This window comes from Tamandua tetradactyla, chromosome 19 (genome assembly GCF_023851605.1).
Source record: "Tamandua tetradactyla isolate mTamTet1 chromosome 19, mTamTet1.pri, whole genome shotgun sequence".
Classification (NCBI taxonomy): domain Eukaryota; kingdom Metazoa; phylum Chordata; class Mammalia; order Pilosa; family Myrmecophagidae; genus Tamandua; species Tamandua tetradactyla.
In genome coordinates, this window is record NC_135345.1 from 72,371,410 (window position 1) to 72,391,738 (window position 20,329).

Below are 20,329 nucleotides of genomic sequence, written 5' to 3' on the forward strand. Positions count from 1 at the left end.
GAGTACCTGAACTTTCTGAAAACTTTTTTTTTCTTTTACTTACTTAAAAAATGTAAATTTCTGACTTGACTCTTTTACTTGTAGAAAAATGTTACTTATGTGTATTCATGTTAACTGTGACTGAAGAAATGAATAAAAGACAATTTTGCCTTTCCAGATATACAGTTAATACTGTAATATTTATAACCTTCTCTTTTATGCCAGTATTCCTGTGTTTTTATCCTTTATATAAAGTGGGCAATTGGAAAATATAAAGTTAAATAAAGATATCATATTTGATGCTGCTATCCATAAAGAGAGAGTAAAAAGTTAACTTTGTGGTCTTTTTGTGTTTGTTTTTGTTTTTGCATCAGAGATGATTGTTGACCACCAGATTGAGACAGGACTATTGAGACCTGACCTTAGGGATAAGGTGACCTATACTTTGCTCAGGAAGCACCGGCATCAGACCAAGAAGTCCAACCTTCGCTCCTTGGCTGACATTGGGAAAACAGTCTCCAGTGCAAGTAGGATGTTTACGAACCCTGATAATGGTAATGCAGGGGCCAGCTGGCTGCTGCTTTCTCTTATCATTTCACTCATCTTTACTTCATTGCTTGTCATATTTTCTTTACCCTTGCCTGTCTTTCTTCCGTTATCATATTCATATGCCATGGCCATCTCATAGTGACGCTTTTGATCCATTGGGCAGGATTTGCAGTCCTGCTGGAAAGATTTCATCTGTGGTTATTGTAGGCCACAAAGTCCGTGGTGGCTTCCTTGCTCCATATACCTCTATTCTGAGTGACCCCAGATGGTTTGGTAATAATCTGTGCTGAAACAACTGAATACTGAGGTTGAATCCGTAGATTTATAGATTATTGGGCATGTTAAGGAATGTGCTTTCAACCGGGTGGCTGGTCAGAATTAGGAGAGGACAGTGAGATATGAATAAATGCCCTGAGGTCTCATATCATGAAGTGTTTGCTTGGTATGTAAGATGATGTCTAGTCTATGTAGCAATTATTTCATCACGTAAAGATAATATTACTGCTAGTACTTAAGAAACAGTCTTCTCTTTTGATGTGTGATAGCAGTCCAACGTGAGAATAAATATTCAGTGTGGAATGTGATCCCTGTTGCTTAGCCACGGGAAAGACACTGTATCCTCTTTATACTCCGTTGAGTTTTCCAAAGTTTTCTGTATAGTATCTATCTTCTGAATTCTTGTCTCTGTTTCAAATAAATGTCATGATTGGATAAAATCTGATTGGTCAATTTTTATGAAGTATGGAAAATGAAGGCATTCATTTAATGCTAAGTATTAAATGGTAAAACTAAGTCTCTTCCTTCCCACCCTTAGTAGTTTTTAGCTTTAGGAGAAATGGGTAGATAAGAGAGATGCTAATTCATTGCCCTCAGCTGCTTTGTAAGAATAACATAAAACCTATTGTTATGGAAAAGATGGACTAAATAAATTTTAAGAAACTGAATTCCCACTCACTCAGCAGCTTCATTTCCAGAAATTGGGTTTTCTGACAATGTTAAATTAATGTTTGCCTCAGAGAAAGGCTATTATTAGAAAACTTTCTTTGGTATATTTGAACCATTCCATTATTGTAGTTTATAAATGTGTTTTTATTTTTTAAATAGAATCAAATGAAAAGTTCAGTTTTATTGAATAGCATATATTGATTTAACTGCTTTAAATTTTTTCTTCTCTTTTTAAAGCAAAACAGATTAAAGTAAATAATTAAAATTTTAAAATGCCGTTTATAAATAAAAAACATTCACCAAAAAAAAATCTAATCGAGACCATTTCTAATGCAATTTGATGGTTCTCCTGTTACCACGAATATTTCTGTTGATAGGAAGTATTTTGATTTGGAGTGTTTCCTCTGTTTTTTCTTTTTGTTTTTAATTGTGTTTTGAAGTGAAGGTTCTTTAATCGTTGGAAAATGTCATGGGATGAACAGTTTGTTATAATTGATGTCACAAATATTTCATTTAAAAAATAACTCATGTTTTTAAAATTACAGTCATTAATATAATTTAAGTCCCCCTTTTATATCTTATTTTATAATATTTTTTCTCATATAAAATGAAATTCCTCGATTTGGAGGTTTTTTGTGTATGTTTGTTATCTTTTAAGCATGGTGTTGGGTGGTAGTATAAAGAATTAAGGAAGTGTGTTGTTTTCAAATATTGTTATATCTGCAAAGAGAAGAGGAATGAGTGTGACAGAGTCAAAATGCCTTCCAGTATGATGGGCGCTTCATTTTCATCAGAGTGCACGCAGAGTGGAAATTAGGAACAGATGGGTCTTGGAAATCAGTACCCTGTGCTTTAGGAGAAAGTATTTGGATGTGGAGCACAACTAATGAATTGATACTGCTCAAGTCATTCAATCTTTTATCCTTATTCTTTGTACTTTAGAGGAAAGTTGAAATATTATACATATATATGCTGGACATACTGCAAATCCAAAAGGCAGGTGGTTCTTTTCCCACTCTTCCGGTTAGATCAGCTTACACTCTGAACCATGGAATATGATTAGACCTTTTAAACATATTATTATTGGCCTTTGTGTTACCTAACTCTTTTTAAATATCCAGAGGCAAAATTTGACTTTGAAGGATTTAGAGCAGTGCATTTCAGGTGCCTCCAAGGTGCATTATAAATGATCAGATGGCACATTTTTGGTTTTCTAGAAGTGTTTGTTTTTAACTTTCAAGTTTATATACATTTACTTTTCTATCTTAAGGTCTAATTATTTAATATTCTTTGCAACTGAGAAATGTTCTTAGAGTAAGTTTCTGAAAGAGAGTTAGAGAACTATCACTGCTATTTTAATATACCAAATTGGCATCTTACATCTGTTTGTAGTTGAAGCTAGATTCTGATATCCCCATGTAAAACCTAGATAAACTTATGTCACTTGAGCCTTCTGTCTTAGGCTGGAAAATAGACTCACTGACATTGGCAGAGTTAGTTATCATGGCAACAATGTAATTAAAAGCTGAATTTATGGAGATATTTTAGAGTTGGGAACTTTTTCATTTCCTAGTGGTATGATGGAGCCAGCTCTTACTTACTTGCAAAGGTCAGTTGTTATCAGGAATTTTGTGAGCTGGTTGCTAAACACAGCTATTAGTACAAAATTAATTTACATAAACTTACACTTAAATAATTATATTAAAAGCAAAGATAATAAATACACAATTCATTGCTTTTTGCTTATTTTACTATAATTTGTGCTCCTGAGGTTATTTACATCTGTTGTACCTGCATGGCGAAAATGCTGTTTAATAATGTTCACTCTTCCCAGCTCTGTGTTGAATGACTTCACGTTGGGAGCCTGAAACAGGCCACTGTGGTAGTAGTTACACAATGGAAATCAGTAAATGCTATATATTAGGGCTTGACTTACTGTTTTGTCAGTTGCCTCGAGACTTTAAAAAGTGATAGAGAAAATGCTACTAATGCAGATTAAATTTGAAAGTGTATAGGGGCTGTAGCTGTTAAAATGTGAATGGCATAAAAAATTGAGTTTTTATTCCCATATTTGAAAACCATTTTCCAGTTCAGCAAAGGTGTTACACACATCTTTGACCAGTGAGTTGTCTGACATGAGTTTTATTGTTTCATTTTCATCTTACCGTTAACATAAATGAAAATATTAATCATCATTGATGTTGAAACTACTCTCCTTTGCAAATTGCAAACATATGCTACTAATACAAGAGTCAGGTGAAAATCAATAAGAAGTGCTCTATGTGAATCAATTGGCTATGTGGAATTTACAATCAAGAGCATTGTTTATTTTACTATTATTTGTACAATTGTGTCCTATATGTCCTTTATATGAGTAAAATAATTTATGTATTTATATATATTACTTTTTTCCCTGGAATTCTGGTTGTCACACATCTGCTGGCATACTCATTACCCGCGTACCATGTCTTTCTCCGTAGCTGAAGATTAGCTATTGGCTTTAGGGCCCTGGTGTGATTTGGGGTTCAAGATGGTTTAGTGTTTATAAAAAGAAATGGAAAACATTTTTATTTGTGATAAATCAGGAAAGAATCAGGCTAGCTTCCAAGATGTTAATTATTGTGAAATTGCCACTTGCCTAAGACATCTGTGAATTCTGATGGACATGTCCATCAGATATTAAATTTCAGGCAAGTGCTATAATTTCTCAACGTATTAATTGTGGCATTTCTGTAGAGTTAGTGTTGCATGAAAAAATTAATGAGGTTTTAGTTTTCTCTGTTGGCGGATTTTCCTTCGCCCACTCTTTATTTCCCATTATTGTTGTAGGTTGAACCATATGAAATTGCTGTTTTTTATGGGTAAGTACAGTTGACTGTCAGCACTTTCATATGTTTCTACCTAAAAATTTTATCTGAAATGCTTAGATAATAGTTTTGCATTATTTTACCTTACTGTGAAAGAATAACCTTTAATCGTAGAAACTTCTTTTGTTAGCATTTAAGAATATCGAGTAAGATATATTTAGTTTGTTCTTTATTAGGAAGTGAAAGTGAAGTTTGTACTTAAGTTGATATTCACGTATTCAGCAAATATGTAAGATGTTTATGGTAAGGTTAAAAAATCATACTTTATAGGATGGTCTGGGTTAAAAAAAATAATTTACTATTTAAACGTACACTTTTGGTATATACTGTCTTTCTCTAAGGCTTACAAAAGATGAATGAGACCTGACTTAAAGACCAAAAAACTGATAGAAGTCCAATCTGAGTATTCAACCTTCACTACCTTTGTGGAAATTTGGGTAAAACCATCATTAGTTTGCCCCTGTTCTTTTTCTGGCTTTGTTTCTTCCCTTAGACTATCATGAAAATCGGTTCCTGTACTCCACAGTCTAATAGTGCAGATGACTTTTATTAAGAAGTGACTTTGTTTACCCAGTCTGACCCAGAATATGAATTTCATTTTCCCCCAATTCAATTTCATGATCCCATTTTTTTAAAAAATTTGGACAAATTTTTTCTTTCAATTAAAGATTGAAAAGGTAGTTAGGTACTCAATTTCCATGCCTGTAAAACGAAAGACAATGAGAATTAAACGAGATAATGTATGTAAAATGTTTAGAATGTTGACTAGCACATTGTAATCATTCAACAAATGTAATTAAATGACAGACAATATGTTTAAGAGCAGTTAGGGAAGAAAAATCTCATCTAATAGGAGCAGCTTCTGAAATGATACCTTTCAGTTCTGCATCTTACTATTTGGGAAGAAACTCCTGGATACGGTGCTGATTTATTTCCTCTGCCCGTAGTGAATGATCCTGACACCTTTTCCATAGCAGTGAAAGGAGAGGAAACTGTTTCTCATCACAACCCTTACAGGAGAGTCTGTCCCCTTCGTTGGTGGCACTGTTTGCTAAATAATTGTCAGAGAAGCCTCAACCGCACGTGGAGTCTGAGAATTAATAGAGCTGCTTTAGCAGGTAGGTGAGGAGATGAAAAGGTGGCCACTCCGAGTCAGAGCAGGTAACTCTTAGACCTGCTTCCACCACTCTTTTTTCTGGTCCTATACGGCCTCTTCTATAAATATAGGGACCTAGGGTCTGCTCCTGATTGAACATCTGGGTTTTATCTCCAACACTTCTTTCCTTTTTCCCTCAAGTATGAGAGATGTAATCCTCTTAATCCCACGATTTATTGCTACTGATTACTTTATCCCTGGGTTCCAGCCCACCTACCAGGCAGGATACTTCTTCCTAGCTCTCAGCCATACTTCTCTTTCCCACATAAGCATAAAAAACTTTTAGTTGTTTTTCAAAGTGTAGTCTATTGTTGTCATGCCCAGAAAAATAGATAGTGGGAAGAAATACAATTTTTGTTAATGTGACTGGGTTTAGGTAGTCTTGAATCCCATTTGAAATTAGATATATTTGGACTATTTGGTTTGGATATTAGCTCAAGCTGACTAGACATGGTCATGTGGTGGATCTGGCTGTGACCACCACTAGGTTTGGTAGTTTTCTTGGTCCCTTTAGAAATTCTTAATTTTTTGTCTGGATTTTAGATCCCAACTTGTCCCAGTTGTCTCTGGCTGATTTGTTATACGTTGCAACCCTCTATCATACTCTTGAATTCAGACATGGTCCCTGAATCAATGCCATTTCCTTTACTTTCCCCAAAGATCCCATTCCTTTGGGGCAGGTGATCATGCTTCTTTAGTTCTGAGATAGGTTTGCATCGCAAGTGTCTTGGGCTGGTGAGACCTTAAGATGAGGGTCATCTTTTCAGGTGCCTTTCTGCATACAGGCCGCTCCCTCCGAAAGCCAGCAGCACAAACCCATCTGTTCTGTTAGTCATTCTAAATCTCAGTTCATTTGTGCCACGCAGAAGAAAAGCTTGACTAGAACCCAAGGAATGATCCAGCTCTTCCAAGCCTTAGACTGAATGAGCTAATCTATGTAACATTTCTAGCAAAGTGCCTACATAGAACTATGTCTTAATAATAGAAGCTATTATTTTCGTATCACATATGTAGTTCCTCCATCAAGTATGATTCTGATTTTCCTTAGGAGGCAGCTGATCTTCCAGATTCATAATATCCACTTCTTTAAATAAACAGAGGGCTATTTCCTCCCCATAGCTGCTAGTCTGTTCTGTCCTTTGTGGCAATGAAAAGTTAGGCTTGAGGACTATTAGATACCACAAATGATTAGCTTTTGACGACAAAGGCCTACTTTCTGATCTTTTCTTTGAAGACATGGCTTTGTCTTTACCAGAGGCCTTATTCTAATCCTGAACTAACATTTAGTAGCAGTATGATTTTCAGCAATTTATATAATTTTCTTGAGCCCAGTTTTTATGTCTGTAAAATAAAGGTAGTAATATCTAATTTTGCATGTATCACCAGGAGTGAGATATCCTTTTGAGAAGTATTTTAAAAGATTAAAGTGAGATACCAATGTAAGGCAGACCTATTATTCAGAGATACTTTAATGGGCAAATTTAAGATTTAAGGTGCACGAAATTATGCACCTGTCTGCCCGACCTAGGGAAGTTAATGTCTGCCACTAAGGTTTCCAGTACATATGCAGGAAAAAGATTCTCACGCTGTCTGTGGCAGTCAAGATTGACTGGGGGGTACAAGAAGTACAAAAAACATGGGCGGGGGGGCTAATTTTTATGAATCAGAAATAACCTTGTAAACAATGAAGAGTCTTTTTACTCCACAAAAGGAGTCTTAAAGTTTTAATTTACATGAGAAGTGTTGGAAAATTATCTTCCCTACACACTTGCCTTCTGGCTCATTCTACTTTAAAAAGTTTAAGGCTTTACACAACTTTAAAAGGTTTAAAAAAATTTGATTAAAAGCAAGCCAGTGGGCAGGCCAGGGTGGCTCAACAGGCAGAGTTCTCGCCATGCCGGAGACTTGGGTTCGTTTCCTGGTGCCTGCCCATGTTAAAAAAGAAAAGCAAGCCACTGGTTCTTCCAAAAAAAAAAAAAAAAGGATTTGAAATTGAGGATAGGGATTCAATTCATCACTATTATTTTATATTTTATTATTTTCCATGGCTTTCAATTTTCTTCCCTATCACTCTGTATATGAAAACATTCTTGGAGTTTTCTTCTTAATATAGGGCTACTTTCATTCTCAACTTTAGAGATACAAGATAATCCATAATGAGGTATCATTATGGGCTTTAATGATATTTTAAATTTAGCATATAAAAGGTTGATCAATATGTCTGAGCAATGACAGTTCTTTGCTAAAGTAAAAATGTATATACAGCAGGTCGTTAGCATGAAATAAATGTTTCTGAAATTTCACTAATTGCTGTTCTGTCTTTGTAGTCAGTGTCCATGATAGGAGCAAGGAACCAGAATTATTCTTCATGTTTTCTCCTACTAGCTATGAGCACTCCCTTCCCCATTTCCCTCTCTGGAATGGCCATGTAGTTAAAGGAGCCTGAACTGATTTGCCGCTGCCATTGAGTAGATCTTCCAAGGATTGTGATCGTTGGTAGAGCCACCCCTGGAAATTCCTGGGTACCCCAGCCGCATCTTGCAGCGAGTAGAGTAGGTGAAGATCTGAAATCACCTCCTGGTCTCTGAGCCAGAGAAATAAGAGAAGAGGAAGGTAAAGGACAGGAAAAAAGTAAGGAGAGGAGGGAAGGCAAGAAAGAAACATCAGATATGAGCATTAATGGATTCTTTATCATGCTTTCCCCAAAGCAAACAGGGTGGCGGTGGGGTCCAAATAAAAGTAAAGCCTTCCAAGAGTGATGAAACGTGCCTCATTGTACTCAATCCCAGTTTTCAGTAAAAATACAAGGGCATAAAGAGGTCTCTTTAGGCTTGTAAACCTACTTTCGTAAAAATCACAGTTTGTGTTTCAAGATTAATTTAAACTTGGCCATGGTATCTGTCTTTAGTATTTTCCAACATCCTTCAGGATGTTGAACAAAGGAAACATCAGTTGTTGATAATATTATTAGTATTTGCAACAACAACACCTCTCGTTTATTGAGCGCTTATTGTACGCCAGATATTGCTCTCTATGAAGTCCCTAATGTATACATCATTATCTTCATTTTGCAGATGAAGACTGAAGCTCAGAAATGTAAAATGACTAGTCCAAGCATAATAAATGGAGGAACCTAGTGGGCTTAAGAATTATTTACTAATTCAAATACAACCAGGCTGCCTCAAACTTATGTTAGCCACTCATCAGTGAGTCAAGATCTGTTATTTTTGTAAGCATGTGTTATCAGAGGGTTTCTTGAAGTCTTTCTATATTTGGGCAGAAATACAGACCAAACATGTCAGATGGTTGGATGTCTTTATCAGCATTCCAAATGGAGATTTCCAGGCAGCCTCATAGCTCATGCATTTATGGGTGAAATGCCGCTATACTCTTAGTGTGAATTTCTTAATGAAATAACATTGTCAGATGCATAGTAGGTGCTCAGTAATTGTTTTAACATACAGCATAGCAATCCCGAAGAAAACTGACACTTCTACATGAATAATACTTATGTTCCTCTTTAATAAGATTGTTAAAAAACATTTTTAACAGTGAGAAGTTTGTTGGTCTATTTGCATAATTCAAGTAGAGACAACCTCCTTAAACAGGTTTGTGATTGATGGTTTTGCACAAGTTCACTCTTGGGGAAAATGAATTAAAAAAATAATCCTCCTCACAGCCTTTTACTAAAATACAGGTTTTAGAGACCATCACTCAAACATTTTCTGTTGAGCCATATTTTTTCTTATGAAGTCACAAAAAATGTAAACCAATTTGTGCATATTTATGCCTGAAGTCAATTAAAAGGTTATTTAAGAGAGAATATATATGTAGTAGCAAAACTAAGTTGCTTGTTTTGTGACTTAAGTGTAGAAGAAGTTCAATGAAAACATTATTTAGAAAAGGTATGTATTATATATCATTACCATGGTATAATTATTGTAAGTTTAGCGCCAGCTTTGGAAACAGTTTTCAAAAATTTGATCTTAAAGTCAAATCAGTAGTAAATTTATGAAAAGTAAAGAAGTAATATGAAAGCATTACAGAATTTGGATCCCTGTCTGTACAGAAGTACAGGGGGGACAAAAAATAAAAATGTTGGAGTTTGCCAGTAGAAGTAATGAATGCTACGAGCCTCCTGTTTTCATGAGATCTGGGTAAGTAGCCAGATGGCTCCACTCAGGCTTTACTGAAACACAGGTGCCAGGTTTCTATGGGAAGTTTCATTTTCATGCCTGTCTTTGGAGCCAGGCGCTTTGCTGCTGTGTGCCAGGCTCCCTTCCAACGTCCCCTTAATGGTGAGGCTCAGACTCAGTAGAAGCTGTATATACAAAAAAAAGTTCCCAAGAAATAATACACTGACATATTGAGTAGATAAAGGAAAGAGAAGCGTTGTTGGGGATATTTAGATACTGGCACCTAGGTTTTGAAGCAGCTGTTGAACTCTAGTACTCATTTGAGGAGCACGTCATGGGATCAGTGATAAAATTGGGTGAATATATGTATAGTAGAAGCTAAAGAGTGTGAAGGCTCTTTGGGATTTCCATTGCCTTATCAACCTCTGTCAGTTCTCACTGATCTGGAATTTCTCCTGGTCCATGTTCAGGCATATATAAATGGGTGTCAGTTGTCTAGCCTCTTCCATTTCCTTTTGCTAAACTTACTGCAAGAAAATTAGCTCTTTAAGCAGGTCACTCAGTTGTCAAAAGATATAGGTGTTGAAACTTGGTCAGTTGACATTATGCATTTCTGAATACCTCCTTTTTGACAGAAGGAATTTTGGAATAATATCACTGGTTCATTTCCCTTTTTCATTTTTCTTAGTGCAATAAAAACTCTCAAAGAAGTTCAATTATGGGAAACAATTAAAAATTCAGATTGCATAGAGAAGACATCAGATTTGCCTCAAACAGGTGCTGGCACAGATGGCCTGCTCACAAGTCCTGGCTTTATTTACAGCTTTTAAGCACAGACAGATAAATTGACAAAAATGTTTCTGGATTTTATAATGTGCTGAATCCCCAAATTTGGATGTAAACTTACATTAATGTGTAGATGTTCAAATTAAAAGTTGAACTCCCAAGTCACCAACGGCCTCAAGAAGACCATTTGCCCTGTAGTTTGCACACTGTGTGAACATATTATCAAATTTTTGCTTTTGGATATGCTTTAGTTGTTTATTGCCTTGATCATTGCAATGGCTAGCTTTATTACTAATGAAAATGGTATGCAGTCTGATTAGGTATTTCCAAACTCATTGTCATTACTTAGAGGCTAATTATGTTGTCCACTTTTTACTATCCTTGGAGTGTGGTGCTTGATAAGGATAGCAAAATAAATGACATGAAGCCCAAATCAAACTATCTTCAGGCAGAAGTTGATGGCCCTATCCAGTTGATGAAAAGTAGCTGTAGGAACCGTACTGTTTGTTTAGTTAGCTACATTATCACACTTTAATGTAATCTAAGATTTGATGTCAGTGTACAAAATATCAAAATTACAGTAAAATGAGTATTAAAAGGCACCCAAAAAAGAGGAGTAATATGTATTTCTTTATCCTGTTTATGTTAAGGTGTTGAGTTATCTATATTCCAGTCTTATGTTTCTGAAGGGCTGAAAAGCAGGAGGTAAGGGAAAATGAGACCCAGTTATATTCATCAAGGAAAATGTTTCAGAAGTAGAAGTGTAATTTGTTGCCTTCTGCGTTTGTGCACAAGGTCTATAGGAGGATTTACTGGGTAGGTATTAAGAAAGCTGCTCACTAATATGACACTCCGCGCTCTCTGTGCTTCACAAAACTGCATGTAACTTCCCTCTGTATGTGCTTATGTGGTGCAAAATTATTAACTGTCTTGATCTTATATCTTGGGATTTGTGTTCATTAAATTAAATAAATCTTTCTTCTTCTGGATACAATCCATGTTTTGTGTATTAAAACTGCAGGGTGAATCTTCCGTTGGTATACTGGGGAACTATAATGAGTGAATGTAAATTTCTTTAGACGTTGGTTTTTTATTCTGTGTTGGGATTTGTCCATCTAAGGTTGCAGAGTCACGGGAGGGGGGTGTGTCAATGTAATATGTCATTGTTCTTTAACCCGCTTGTGTGACTTGCTCTAGTATTTTTTTCTTCTTAATTAACGCTTCCATCCTCATCCTTGCTGTGGCTGCTCATGTGTCCTCCTCCTGTCTGCTGCTTCTGACACTAAAGCCCGCAGCCCGCTTGAGAACTCAGTGCCCTGCCTAGCAACCCGCACCTTGGACGATGAGCCCCGAGTGCGGTGCACTCCCAGCGTGGGATGGCTAAGTAAGTCAACGACAGGGGAAGGGGCAAAGATGGTGGCGGTGGTGGGGAATGGGAGGGCAGGAAGTTCATGGGTACTGAGCGGAGGGCGTCCTTGAGAATCTCTGCAAATATAAAATTAAAAGATTCCTGTACTCTCGATTAATGATTTATTCCTTCTTCTATCAAGGAGTGCAGTAATAATACATTTTCTATCTGATCTGCCATCCTGAATTCAAGGAGGATACCTTGAGAGGTAGTGAAAAGGGTGCTGGACTGGGGGTTATGCTGGGTGCTGGCAGCCTTCCCTCTACGTGACCCTGTTCTGAACCTTAGTTAGTAACAGGGTAAGGAAGCTGGAACCTCTGACTTAAGAAAATTGTGACGTAGACCATGTGAGATGAAGTATCTCAGGGTGGTTTGAAAAACATTCAAGGGCTGAGTAAGAAGAGGAATTTACCAAGTTGATGACTTAAAAAAGAAACCTGAATACCTGTTATAAACAAAAAGGGCAGTAGGTGCTATGAGCAGTGAAAAAGGAGCGTTTAAGATAGAATCTTAACTTTTTAGAAATTTCGAGGTTTGTTAAGAGACAAAATTTTAAACCTCAAAAGGAAAGGACATGAGGAAACTGCATGGACTTTCCCCAGAGTTTTCCAAATTGATTATATGGGATATAAATTTTTCTTTTAGTTGCTAAGAAGTCCATTCGTGGTGGCATTATTAGCTTTTAACTGTTTATTGTTCTCTTTCATAGGATAAACCTGTTGACTTAAACTTCTTATTTTTAAGCATGTGAAAATTTGATTTTCCTGGGAAGAAGCATTTCTCAAATAACTCAATAGGGAAGTTTTAGTTTGTCCTAAAATAGTTTTTGTTGAGCTGCATTCTTCCAGGGCTTCTCTTGTAGTAAATTTGACATTTTTGGAAATTCTATTAGCAATCTTTATGTCTTTTAGAGCTAGTGAATATATTGGCAAACAGTTATGTGCTGTGCAGCATTGTGTGTTAGGACTGAGTATACAGAGATGGAGAAGTTGAGTCCCTGCTTTCAGTGAGCTTCCTTTCTAATGAGGGAGGCAGAACCCACATGGATAATAGTAACGTAAAATGCTAAGTGAAATGACTGAAAACACACCTACACACAAATAGAGACACTAATTTATGGGAACATCCACTTGACCTGGGGGTGAGAGTGATAGGAGAAGCTTCTGAGGGTAATTTCTGAGCTAAATCTAAGTAAAAGTAGGAGTTTGGTAATAAGAGGGTTGAGGGAATGGCCCATTATTGAACTCTTAGCTTTCGTAATGGTTTCTGCTCTAAAGTAGGTGTAAAGAGTTTGACATATAATTTTATTGAATAATAATAAAAGTTGGAAACTCTGAGCTAAGGACTTTACCTGTGTGATACCACTTACTCTTCAAACAACTCTGTAAAATATTTATTTTTTATCCCTATTTCACACATGAGGAGATGGGAGCTTAGAGAATAAAAGTAACTTTCCCCAAATTACACAGCTCCTAAATGTCTAGTGCAGGACTTGGACTTCATTATATGGTGTTTCATCTATAACTTGATGGGTCATGTCTTATTGAAATTAAAGCATAGGAAATTCATCTGGTCAGATTGCCAAAAAGATCTAACACACATGTGATTTTTCTTCTGCAAGAACATGCATTCCTTCTAATAAATTTTTTTTTCTCAGTACTGCCTCTTGGGGAAAATACATTAAATTCCAGTGAGAAGTTTATTCATTGGGGGTTGAAATCAGGCAAGATTGGATTTGTAACCTGAATTTATCACTTGCTGGTTCTGGATTTAGGATTGTTGTGAGAATTAAATTAGAAGAATGTAGTGTCTAGTATGGTGTTCAGCCTTCAATAAATCCAGAATTACTATTATTAGCAAAATGCACATAGAAATTGCTCAAGAAATTGTATCTGCGTTATTATCCTCTAAAAGTTTTATTTATACAATGCCAGACATCCAGGCATTGAAGCATTGTTGGGGATAAAGCATCAAGGAAATTGACCAAAGTGCCCTTTGTTGTTGTTGATATGGAAATATAGCAACTATTTGAAAGTCTCCCTATGACCCCACCCTTGGCCAGTCCTTCTTAGAAAATATATTTTAATCATGAGAAAGGGTCCTTCTCATTGTCATTTTCTCCCTATTTATCAGCCTTGATCTATAATCTTAAATCACTTTCCTCAGGGCTCCTATTACCTACCACATCAATTCCCTTCAATTTAATATACACATTGTTCTAGTTTGCTAGCTGCCAGAATGCAATATACCAGAAACGGAATGGCTTTTAAAAGGGGGAATTTAATAAAATGCTAGTTTACAGTTCTAAAGCTGAGAAAATGTCCCAATTAAAGCAAGTCAATAGAAATGTCCTATCAAAGGCAACCAGGGAAAAATACCTTGGTTCAAGAAGGCCGATGAAGTTCAGGGTCTCTCCCTCTCAAGTGAGAAGGCACATGGCGAACACAGGTTTCTCTCTCATCTGGAAAGGTACATGGTGAACACGGCATCATGTGCTAGCTTTCTCTCCTGCTTCCTGTTTCATGAAGCTCCCTGGGAGGCATTTTCCTTCTTCATCTCCAAAGGTCTCTGGCTGGTGGACTCTGCTTCTCGTGGCTGTGTCATTCTCTGCTCTCTCTGAATCTTCCATTCTCCAAAATGTTTCCTCTTTTATAGGATTCCAGTAAACCAGTCAAGACCCACCCAAATGGGTGGAGACACATCTCCTGTAATCCAGTTTAACAACCGCTTTTGATTTGGATACATCTTCAGGGAGATGATGTAATTACATACAGTATTGAATAGGGATTATTCTGCCTTTACGAGATGGGATTTTAATTAAAACATGGCTTTTCAAAGGTACATACATCCTTTCAAACAAGCACACATATTAAATAACGAAGATGTGCAAGGTAATGTTAAACCCTGCTGGCTTCAACTACTGGTCCAGTCTCATTTTCATCTCTTCTCAATATGAACCTCTTCTCTAATCAGATTGTCCTTTGTTTTTGTTTTCCGCTGTCCTATGTTCATGCCTTTGTGGGTTTCTGATTGCCTTAGTTGATCCTTTTGCTCAGGGGAATGCTTTTTCACATCTGCCAATCCAAAACCGCTTGGTAGGGCTAGAATGAATTCCATCTCCTTTATATAAAATCCTTCTCATTAAACATCAGATCATTTCAACTCGTAAAATTCCATGGCTTCTGGTCTATATCTCACAATTGAAGATTTACCACATATTGTTTCATTTTGTTCCCTGATGCTTCATTATTTGTAGTTTTTCATTTCAACTACATAAAAAAGCTCCTTTAGGGCAGGGGTCTTATTTTCTAGTTCTGTCTCTCCTCCATTTAGTGTTGGTATTTGAAACATGGAAGTTGTTGATCCTTGACACACTATAATTTTATTTAAAGCTTCCAATGGCTGAGGTTTCATTAGGCCCCATCTTTGTTGCAGTAAACCATTAACCAGAAATGAATGGTTACCTGCAGTACTATTTCCCCATATATATCCTTGTCTGATGAATTTGCTTATCTATTTATTCCTAATAGTTAACAAGGAAATTACTTTTAAAAAGTGTTGCCCAAAATGTCAGCTGAAAAAAAAAAGTTTGTGGACAAGGTTCCAGTGATAAATTTTCATTATTCTTAGCAAGGTATTTTCAGTCCTAAGGTAACTTGAACTAACTGCCTTTAAAAAGCTACATTTAAAATTGCTTTTGGGGAGTAGGCGCTCATCATTTTACACTGTATGCTTCTTATCTTAGTTGTCACCTGAGGCAGATGTGAGTTTAGACTTCTTTTCCATTTCACAATGCTGCCAAGGTGTTAGAAGTTGGAACAAAACCAAAAATGATTTCCTCTCACAGATCTCACTGGCAGGTCTGAAATCTGCCTGGGCTACCAAGAACAAAAGAAAAGCTTTCTTCTCTACTTTTCAGGACAAGTTAATACCCACCTAAATGCTTTGCCATTATTAGAGCGTAGGAACATATCCTGTCTTAGTGGATCCAAAACGGTTCTTCACTTCTGAGTGCTTATCTGTGAATTCAGTTTGACATCACAGCCAGTATCATCTGAGCCCTTAGAAAACGCTTGCGTCCTTTTGTAGTTACCGGCAATCCAGATCAGCTGCTTCAGTCTCTTAGATATTAACTCCCAAAAAGAAAATGAGGCTTAAGGGTTTTTGCTGTCATCTTATGCACACTCCCAGCATCTGTCTTCACTTTCCTTTGTGTTGTGTCTTGTCTGTCTGGAGTATAAATGTACTGGGCAGGGACCTGGGCCAGTCCAGTGTTTTCCTTTGTAGCTACTTAGCCAGTGTTTACTGTTATCACTGTCCTAAGTGTTAATATTAGATAGTGCTATTTCTGTTTTAGAAACCATAATAGTATAACTGTAGAGTCTTGTTCCATCCTATAACCAGGCTGCACAGTTAACGGTCTGATTTAAAGAACTGAATTGTAAGTGGGATTTTTTGCCTTTTGGGCAAACATTTTTTCTGTTCTCTTTTTGGGCATTTGTGGGATTGGGCAATTCAAAGTTATTCAACTTTTGGAAAGTTTACTGACTAAATAAAACATGTAATTGCCTCTGGATCTAGAATTTTCTTAAAAAGTTTTGGAACTTCTTTAGGGAAGTGGTGAACTCACTTTAATTTTACTTTGGTAGTAATACAGTACATGCGGAGAGAAGGAAATGAGAGAAGCTGACGGACAGTTTGAGATAGGTGTTAGTGAGTGTCATGAGAAGCATACAGGGCAAACCTGTTTGCCTGCAGCGTCCAGCCCTGGTGTCTGGCATGTAATGCACCGTCTGAAAATGCTTACTAGAAGAATGCATGCTGTGAGGCATGAAAACAAGAGAACTGGAAACAGAGTTTTTAGAGGAAGCAAACTTTTCAATGGATCATATTTCCATAAATGGAGATAGTAGTAAAACAAAATGAGACATTGAAAGGCCATGCTAGGCTGAGAGATAAGTATAAAAGCAAGCAGGTTGTATAAACATGAGTTTGTGTGAAGTAGAATGAGCTGAGACATTAAATTAGCAGAGAAGGTATGAGGACAGGACATTGGGGAGCTAATGTGACAAAATAATCAGGTCGTTTTGTAGGAGGGTTTTGAAGATTTTTTAGCAGAAGGATAACATGGTCAGAACTGCAAATTAGGGAAATTAATCTGCCAGGGGTTATTTGAGTGGAATAGAATGGGGAAAGGCTGGAGCCAGAGTGACAGTTAGGAGGTAATTATGGTAGACTAGATGGAGGTAATAAGGATGATAGCTGTGGAAATGGAAAAGCAGGGAATAATACAAGAAATGTTATAGAGATGGCAACTTAGGTAAAGAAGAGGAAGGAATCCTGGATGGCTCAAATTTTGAGCCCACAACCAGGAAGATGATAGGGAACCCTCCATGGATAAAGGTGATGGGGGTTACAGAAACACGAAAGTTGTGTCATGCATGTTGTAGATGCATGGCTATCTTTGAAGATATATTTAACTAACAGTCTGCTAGATTTCTTCTTCTTTATAATATTCTCACCTTAGTTTTTCTGAGCTTCATCTGCACCTTCCACTGGGGAGGAGAATAGCCACCATATCATATCATGGCCATCTTTATTGCCTAGAGAATTTAGAGCATTTTCTTCCTGATTCCCAGCATTTGTTCTTCCTGATTCCCAGCATTTGTTCTCACTTCCTCTGTTCCTTTCTTCACAAGATTGGTGGTGTTCTTGATTGGAAGTATTATTTGAGTCATACAATGTACCATTTCCACAAACATTTTTGGGCTTCAAAAGACAAACTCAAATCCAAGTGCAACTTGAAACATTCCTTTACCATACAAAACTCTACAAAGTCATACTTTAAAAAAGTCTGTGTAGGAAATAAAACAAGACAAAATAAAATCATGACCTCTACCTTCAGGTCTTTAAAATTAATATAAGACATTCAGAAAACCTATATGGCATCTAAGGATGAGTTATTGTATTCTTCAAATGTAGACAGTCTTAAATACTCAAAAACAAACAACAACAACAACAGAGAAGAAATTTGTTACTATTTACTCTGGGTTTCTCAAAGAGGTTTCATTACCTATTTCATTGATACCTGAGAGTTGTATTTACAATTGACTAAAGTATATGCTGACTGTAAAGACTATAAATAGAATAGAGGTGGATAAATAATAAAACCTTGTAAATTCTATTATATTTCAGAGAACTGGGGACTTGGAAGAGATTTCAAGAGGCACAGATTTGAAAAAACTTTGAAATTATAAAATAAGGTTATTTTAAAACATAGAGAGCTTTGAGATTCATGAGGATTCAAACTTTAACCTGACAATTATGGTGATATCATGGAAGGTGTTTATAATCAAATTGTTCCTTTCATTGACACATCTATTCATCTTTGTGACCTTCCTGTTCCTTACCATCATTCTCCCTTCTTTCAGGCTTAGAACCTTAACGTCGTATTTGTTTATCCGCTCTCCTTTTTCTTCTACCCCTAATGAACCACTAAATCTGTTGTTATCTCTGTATGTTCTAAGCTATATCTTGAACAGCATGAGTCAGCATGATTCAAAGACCAAAGAAGATGGTAGGTATGGAGTTAGACATGAATTTTATTAGGACTTAGGTGGGGGTTCAAGGGAGCAGTTTATAAAGCTTTAGGGCAAGGGCATACCGTATGGTGTGAGAACAGAGTTTAAACAGGGTTTTATGACACAGAGGTTCGAAGATTTGTTATTATCAGGGGAGAGGAGTTTTAACACTTAACAAAAGATGTGGTTTACAATACCATCAGTACATTCTTTACCTCCCTGAGGGGATCTGTTGACTTCTAACTTCTGTCCGGGTCACAAAGGTGGTGACTATGTATAGTAACTTACTCTCAGTATGGACGGGGAGTCTGGGCTCTGGGTCTTAACACTGTAATATTACTTGCCTCTGTCTCCTTTCTAGTCTTGCTTGCTTTTGTTCTGATCTTGATTTCCTTTTGTTCAGTCTAATCCAGAAGCCTGTTATCCTATGTTAACTGCTTGTCATTGGGCACATGCAAATGCGTCCTATCCTTTGCCTCGCAGTTAATAATATCACAACTAGCTGACAACTTACCTCCTCATGTGGAAATAAACCAAACCACTGAACCTGGCATTCAAGGTCCATTACACAGTGACCTAATGTTGAATGAATAGTATTCCATGATACCATATTTCCCCTTTTCAACATTATATTTCAGCAATTACTTACCATTACTTGGATTTGTTGGGTTCGTCCCTTTCTTAGGCTTTTGCCATGGACAGTCTTTACACTTGGAATACTCTCCTTCCTCCTGGGACTTTTTGTCAAAATTCTGCCCATTTCTAAGGCCCACATTCTCCTTGAAGTCTTCCAAAATTGAGGCACTTTCTATTGCCCTTGAACTCTGAAAGCACTTTTTTTGAAGTTTCTTATATGATACTTAACTCATTTTCCTTTGTATTATAATTTTTGGATACATGTCTATTGCGTCTACTAGCTATAAATTTCTGAATGGCAGGACCAATTTCTAATTCATTTAGATATTCTTTAGAACAAGAATTGACAACTATGGCCCATGTACTAGATCTGGCCTACTGCCTGGTTTTGTAGATAAAGTTTTATTGGAACACAACCATGCACATTTGTTTGTGTATTGTCTGTGGCTGCTTTCATGCAACAATAACAGAGTTGTGTAGTTGCAACAGAGTCCTTTCACAATGCCTAAGATATTTACTACTCCCCCCTTTCAGAAAAAGTTTGCTGACCCTTGCACCATGGTACGGGTTATCAAGTGGGAACCTCAGGGTATTCCTGAAACCCTTTTAGGAGATTGAAAAGTCCTAGTATTTTCTTCATATAATTCAACCTAATCAACATATGTCAGTAGTTTTAATTCAGAAGTAGATATGCACATCCAGCTATATTCCATTGAGCATACATTAAAGAGATTTGCAAAACTGAAGTCATGTGTATTAGTCATTGTTCTCTAGAGAAAGCCAAACACATCCCATGCTTTACCTTCCAGTTAATCTTATCACACCTTGGAGGAGGATTGACAGGAGATATTTCTAAATATTATGAGTTTTTTTATAAGAATTGTTTCATGTGACTTTGGGATGTGCAAGTCCAGATTCTGAAGGGCAGGCTGAAAGCTGGGGACTCCAATGAAGGTTTCAATGAATTCCCCAGGAGAAGTTCATTGACTGAAGTAGAGATGGAGATTCTGTCTTCTGATTGCTGAAATTATCACTTCTCCTTTTAAAGTCTTCAACTGATTGGATGAGACTTCTCTTATTGTTGAAGGCAATCTCCTCTGTTGAATGTAGATGTAATTAGCCCTAGACACAATGAACTTACCGATGATTTAAGTCCATGAAATGTTCTTACTGTAGCAGTCAGACCAGTGCTTGCTTGACCAAACAATTGGACACCAAGGCCTAGTCAACTTGACACATGAACCTAACCATCATACCATAGCATTATTTTCACTCATTTTTTTGTT

The 20,329-nt window shown here is 36.8% G+C and overlaps 1 protein-coding gene across 4 annotated transcripts in view; it reads left to right on the top strand.

Annotated features, from left to right (window-relative positions):
- Positions 1-20,329, top strand: part of SLC4A4 (solute carrier family 4 member 4) — a 434,558-nt gene that overhangs the window by 182,787 nt on the left and 231,442 nt on the right. For 3 of the 4 annotated variants that reach the window (XM_077137062.1, XM_077137063.1, XM_077137061.1), the window contains exon 6: positions 354-533. In XM_077137062.1, coding sequence (XP_076993177.1) covers positions 354-533 — 180 coding nt within the window. The remainder of the gene's footprint in view (positions 1-353; positions 534-20,329) is intronic. The other variant, XM_077137060.1, reaches the window with a different exon arrangement.